Source organism: Schistocerca nitens, chromosome 1 (assembly GCF_023898315.1).
Source record: "Schistocerca nitens isolate TAMUIC-IGC-003100 chromosome 1, iqSchNite1.1, whole genome shotgun sequence".
NCBI classification, from domain to species: Eukaryota; Metazoa; Arthropoda; class Insecta; order Orthoptera; family Acrididae; genus Schistocerca; species Schistocerca nitens.
In genome coordinates, this window is record NC_064614.1 from 135,338,281 (window position 1) to 135,344,280 (window position 6,000).

At 41.3% G+C, this 6,000-nt stretch overlaps 1 protein-coding gene across 1 annotated transcript in view; it reads right to left on the bottom strand.

Annotated features, from left to right (window-relative positions):
• The window catches only part of LOC126243140 (aldehyde dehydrogenase 1A1-like), a 181,968-nt gene extending 176,692 nt beyond the window's left edge, over window positions 1-5,276 (bottom strand). Inside the window, exon 1 of the mRNA XM_049948142.1 lies at window positions 5,172-5,276. Coding sequence (XP_049804099.1) covers window positions 5,172-5,207 — 36 coding nt within the window. The 5' untranslated portion in view covers window positions 5,208-5,276. The remainder of the gene's footprint in view (window positions 1-5,171) is intronic.
• Window positions 5,277-6,000: the final 724 nt, after the last annotated feature.

The window sequence follows — 6,000 nt, forward strand, 5'->3', positions numbered from 1 at the left end:
AAGAAATACTGTATGTCCGCTTTAAAACATTTATTTATAGCGACAATATCATCCAGTAGAGAATTGTGGCACTTACATTAAAATATGTATTAATAGTTATTTCTTATTATTACATACCAGGTAAATTTGAAAAAAATGAATAAATCGCTGAATAATGTAGATAGATAGGTACAAATTGACACGCATGCTTGGAACGACATGGGGTTTAATTAGAACCAGAAAAATACAAAAGTTCAAAAAATGTCCGACAGATGGCGCTTCATCTGATCTGAATAGCAATAATTAGCATAACAAAGTAAGACAAAGCAAAGATGATGTTCTATACAGGAATGGCTCAATATGTCCACCATAATTCCTCAACAATAGCCGTAGTCGAGGAATAATGTTGTGAACAGCACTGTAAAGCATGTCCGGAGTTATGGTGAGGCATTGGCGTCGGATGTTGTCTTTCAGCATCCCTAGAGATGTCGGTCGAGCACGATACACTTGCGACTTCAGGTAAACCCAAAGCCAATAATCGCACGGACTGAGATCTGGGGACCTGGGAGGCCAAGCATGACGAAAGTGGCGGCTGAGCACACGATCATCACCAAACGACGCGCGCAAGAGATCTTTCACGCGTCTAGCAATATGGGGTGGAGCGCCATCCTGCATAAACATCGTGCGTTCCAGGAGGTGTTTATCAGCCAGGCTGGGGATGATGCGATTCTGGAACATATCGGCGTACCTCTCACCCGTCACGGTAGCAGTTACAAAACCAGAATCACGCATTTCCTCGAACAAAAAAGGCCCGATAACGGTAGATGTGGTAAATCCAACCCATACCGTGACTTTCTCGTCGTGCAATGGAGTTTCCACGACAGTTCTAGAAGTTTCGGTAGCCCAAATTCTGCAGTTGTGGGCGTTGACAGACCCTCGGAGCGTGAAATGAGCTTCGTCGGTCTACAACACGTTACTCAATCAATCGTCATCTTTTGAAACACCCACACCGCAAATGCCCTCCGCTTCACTAAATCGCCAGGTAACAGTTCATGATGCCGATGGATTTTGTACGGATAGCATCTGAGGGTACGCCTAAGTGTCAACCAAACAGTAGTGTATGGAATACCGGTGCGACGTGCGACTGCACGAGCGCTGACTTCCCCGTGCATAGACGAACCAGCTATAGTCTCCATTTCTTCCTGAACTGTCTCAGCAGCATTACGCCTTGTGCTCGGTCGGCCACTACGGGGTCTATCGTCTAAATAACCCGTGGCTTCGAACTTCGAAATCATTCTCGCCACAGCTGCATTTGTCAACGGTCCTTTACCCGTTCGAATCCCCTTCCTATGGCGATAGGATCGTAACGCTGAACTAGCACATTCCCCATTCTGATAATACAGCTTCGCTAAAAGCGCCTTTTCAGGTAACGTCAACATGCTGCGACTGCTGGCGCATCTGATTCTCTCTCTCATTACAGTTCCTTTTATACACGATTGTCATGCGCAGTCACTGACGTTTTGCTGTCCAGCTTCATCTGTCGGACATTTTGTGAACTTTGTTTTTTTTTTTGTTCTAATAAAACCCCATGTCATTTCAAGCATGTGTGTCAATTTCTACCTCTATATTTACATTATTCCGTGGTTTATTAAGTTTTCAAATTTATACTGACTTTTTGATCACCCGGTACTTCAAATTACGTTAATTCTTATTATTATTAGGTATTTTAACATAAGTATAACAGTGTAGCTACCGGAAATCAAGACCAAATTATAATTTCAAAGCAGTAATACATTTCTTCTCATCTTTTGTACTTGAAGACAGTTTACACCAAGAAATCCCCTGGAAATCAAGAGTAGAGTGTGGGATATTTGGTACCTCACGGATCAGACCAATCTTGTACGAACAATATCACAGTATCTCCCAAAATAGGTTGCTTTCGCCGACTCTGCACACAAGAGCGATTTACCAACCAATTTCAGCTAGTGTTCCAGACACGGTGGATCCGTCCTCACCACAGGGGTGGATGGCGGGTGGTAACAGATTCGCCTCACTCGAGGAAGAGGACCAATGTGGAGACTGGACCCCTGGCCTCGCCCATTCACCCTGTGAGTGAACGGATGGCCGTTCCTTCAGCAGGGTCCGAGCAGGCACACGCGGGGAGGGGTTTATCAGTTATCGGGAGCTCCAAGGTTAGGCATGTTATGGACCCCCGTGGACAGATAGCGTTGAGGGCTGCAAAGAAAACCAATGTGCACTCTGTATGTCTGCTCGGGGACCTCAGCCGACATGTTGAGGCGGCATTGTCTGGCTATCGAGACTGCAGAGTGCAGTCGTCTGCAAGTTGTGGCTCGCGTTGACAACAATGGCGCTTTTTTTTTATAAAGGATGGGGCCCCTCCACGCCCACACCAACGCGGTGACCAAACCAAAAGTTCTACTGTCACCTCCGTAAACATGTTAGTTTTTGAATCAGGCGTCACAGGATGCGGGCTGTGATGTTATCCATGCGTCAGGGTAAGATTACTCATTAACATGGTCCATCAGGAGATAGAAGTGGTCGAAAACGATTGAAGCGTAGCGGTTGTAAGGGCAGAGGAAAAAAAGTGCCAAGGCCAGCGCCAAGGGAAAAAACCTCTGCGACAGTAGGACGGGTAGTAAGGGCAGTAGCGGCTTGCTAGCTGCGACAGAGCATGCAAGATGAGGTAAGGTTAGCGTGAGGTATCGTGCATCGTTACCTATGTGCTGCGTGTTCGTTAGCTGGGTCAGTCCGGGTGCTGCGGCTGGGCTCGCTTGTAGTCTCCTGGGCCGGCCGCAGTGGCTTCCTCCCTGTAACATAAGAGTTCGGCATGCGTTGCTGTTAGGCCCTCTGCTGCGTCAGTGACTTGGTGCAGCTTCATCAGGCTGGTGCAGAAAGGCGGCGATCGGCTACCGTTCAGCGTCCTCCTCTACTACACGGCGCAGGACTTCTGCAGTGCAGCTTCGGGCAGCTCCGTATGTTCAGTGATCTGCGCCGCTTCAGTGTCGGAGAAATGCAGGCCCTTCGCTCGCGCTTGCGCGATGATGGCTGCCTTTTTGTCTTCTCGGTCCCTTGGAGGAGATATTTTCAACTCATCCTTCATGAGTGGTATATTAGTGCAAAATCTGAAACTGACAAAAGTACGAGAAAAGAGACAAATGTGAGGTTGCAGACTATAGGTCTGTATCAGTATTATGAGGCTTTGGTAAAATTCTTAAATAATTGTTTCATGGGAGACTGGTACCCTTCCTAAGTACAGAAATGATAACCAATGATTCACAACATGGATTCAGAAGTGGCAGTTCAACATAGTCAGCTATTTTTGCCTTCCTAGATGAAATTCTAAATGCAGTATATAAGCAACACGTTTCTGGCATATTCTTTGACCTTAGTAAAGCTTTCAGTGTAATTGATCTTGACATCCTGTTGCATAAACTAAGAAATTATGGAATACGAGGCATACCGAACAGGTGGATCCACTCTTACTTGTGTGATTGTCAATAGATCACTCAAACAAAATATTAAGATATAAAAATGCACAAAATTTCTAATTTTTATAGTAATCCACAAAAAATCAGTTATGGAGAGCCTCATGGATTAGTCCTTGCCCCCAATCTTTTTATTTTTTATGTTAATGATCTATCTGAACTATTAACTAAAGAGACAACAGTACTTTTTGCAGATGACACAAATACCCTACTTAAGTCATGTGATGAAGACAGCCTCCAAAAAACAAATGCAGACATAATACAAGACATAAAACAATGGTTCAGAAAAAATAAGCTAATAATAAATTCTGAAGAACTGTGTCAGTCAATTTCCACATTTCACAGAAACTCCACCCAGCAACATCAATTTTTAACATTGATGGATAAACTGTCTGATCTGTGAATGTTACAAAATTTTTAGGTATATATATCCAAGATAACCTGACATATGAGATACACCTGAAATGTAAATAAAAATTTAAATACAATTACAGTTGTAAGAATCCTCTCACAAAATACAAGTTGTGCATCAGTGTTCACAATGTACTACAGCAATACCCATTCAGCACTGATGTATGGAATTATCATTTTGGGGAACTCCATATGTAGCAGAGATACACTTAGGCTACAAAATATATTATGAGACTAATAAATCATGCTAAATACACAGTCTCATGTAGACCAATATTTAAAAGTCTCATTATACTGCCCCTCCCTTGTTTATATATCTACAAAGTACTAATCATCATCAAAGTAAGCATATTAAAAGAAGAAAATAATCTTCAGACATAATTGTGATTTCCACTCTCATGATACTAGGCAGAAGCATCATCTGCATCTCAATTCAGTGAGTAAAAACATTTGTAGGAGATGAGTGTATCATTCTGGCATTATGTTATATAACAGCCTGCCATCCTTTCTGAAGACAGATACAAAATTTACCTAAATTTAAAGTGAAACTAAAAGAGTACTTGCTTAACCACTGCTTCTATTCTGCGTCTAAGATTTGGGGTGCCAAGAAAATATAGTGCAATTGATTACATCGTTATTCTTGTCCATACTATTCTTTCAATCACCTTATTGTTTTTATAATTAAGTTACCAGTGTTCAGCATGTATAGACTGTTGTTTTTTAAATCGTAGTATGTATAAACTTGTATGTACTATATCAAACCTGAGTTATTCTTTATTGTTTGTACAAACTATGTACTTAATCACGATTTACTGGATGAATAAAGAGATACAAACACAGTACAATATCCTGTTATACGACCACTGCTTTACAAGTCCAGAAATACGTTTTTACTATGACGACGTGTCTCGTAGACAGGTCAGATATATTGCAACATTTCAGCGTGCACTTGAGAATGGGTATAAAGCCGAAATCATGATTGTGTGAAATAAATGAACAGTAATGTACAGTCAGATGGCGGAAATTTCTTTAAAAAAATAGTCGATTTGCATCTCGGAGAGCCATACACATAAAATTGCGAGAACCAACTTTTCAGGACGAGCGAGTGAACATCATATTGACCATGTCACTAAAATTACAGAAATTCGCACTCATTCCGCGGGATATGGACCATTTTCCTTTATGCGTAATACCGATGGATGAAATGGGAAGGGATGAAACTGTACCGTAATTTGGCTTCAGAATAGAAATACATACGAAAATGTCTCAGTCTACCTGGGTGTACTTCGGCGTAACGCGGTTTTCAGCCATGTTTAGTGATCTTGAGGTCAGCAACACTGTAGCTGATCACAAATAGTGGTACTTGTCAACTTGCTCTCGTATCTTATAACTGAGATATACATCTGTAAAGCCCACACGAAACACTTAAGATGATCCGATGAAATGCGGAGCTCCCCCTGCAGAGGTAGGCCCCTACTGCGCCACAAATCTCCAGAATAGCTCAAGGCACTCACTACCTCCGAGGGATATTTATTTATTATTGATATACGTCCTAAAATCTTTGAGGTACATATATTATACCCAAGATGTTGGACAAAATTTCCTTATTTCAAACATTGTTACACCGAATATTAGTTACTAGGGTAATTTTTATGATGTTTGTACTATTTTACAACAGAGAAAAATTCTTTACGTGGGCATTTTATGTATTTTCTTGCTAAGTGGGATATGTTTAGAACATATAACACAATGGAATACAGTACACTTAAAGCAATTTGGCACTTTTTCACTCTCATTTTGTCTAATACTTGTATATACATATTTTCCCGGAGAGAGCTTCTTGGTAACAGAATTGCAGTATATTTACAAATTCAGTTTTCAAAATACTGTGATACTGAGTGAAAACAGTTTTATTATACAGAAACTTCTAGCGACGAACATAGAGTTGATGTAATTCTGGGAAGCAATTTCCTAGAGCAAGTTTGGCCTTTCCTTTATTAATAAGCCTTTCTTGGACAGTTTCTCAAACTCTATATTTGCTTTGTTGCTTACACAGGAGCATAGTAGTGTGCATAAATTATTCAGGTCGGCAATAAAATTGTAA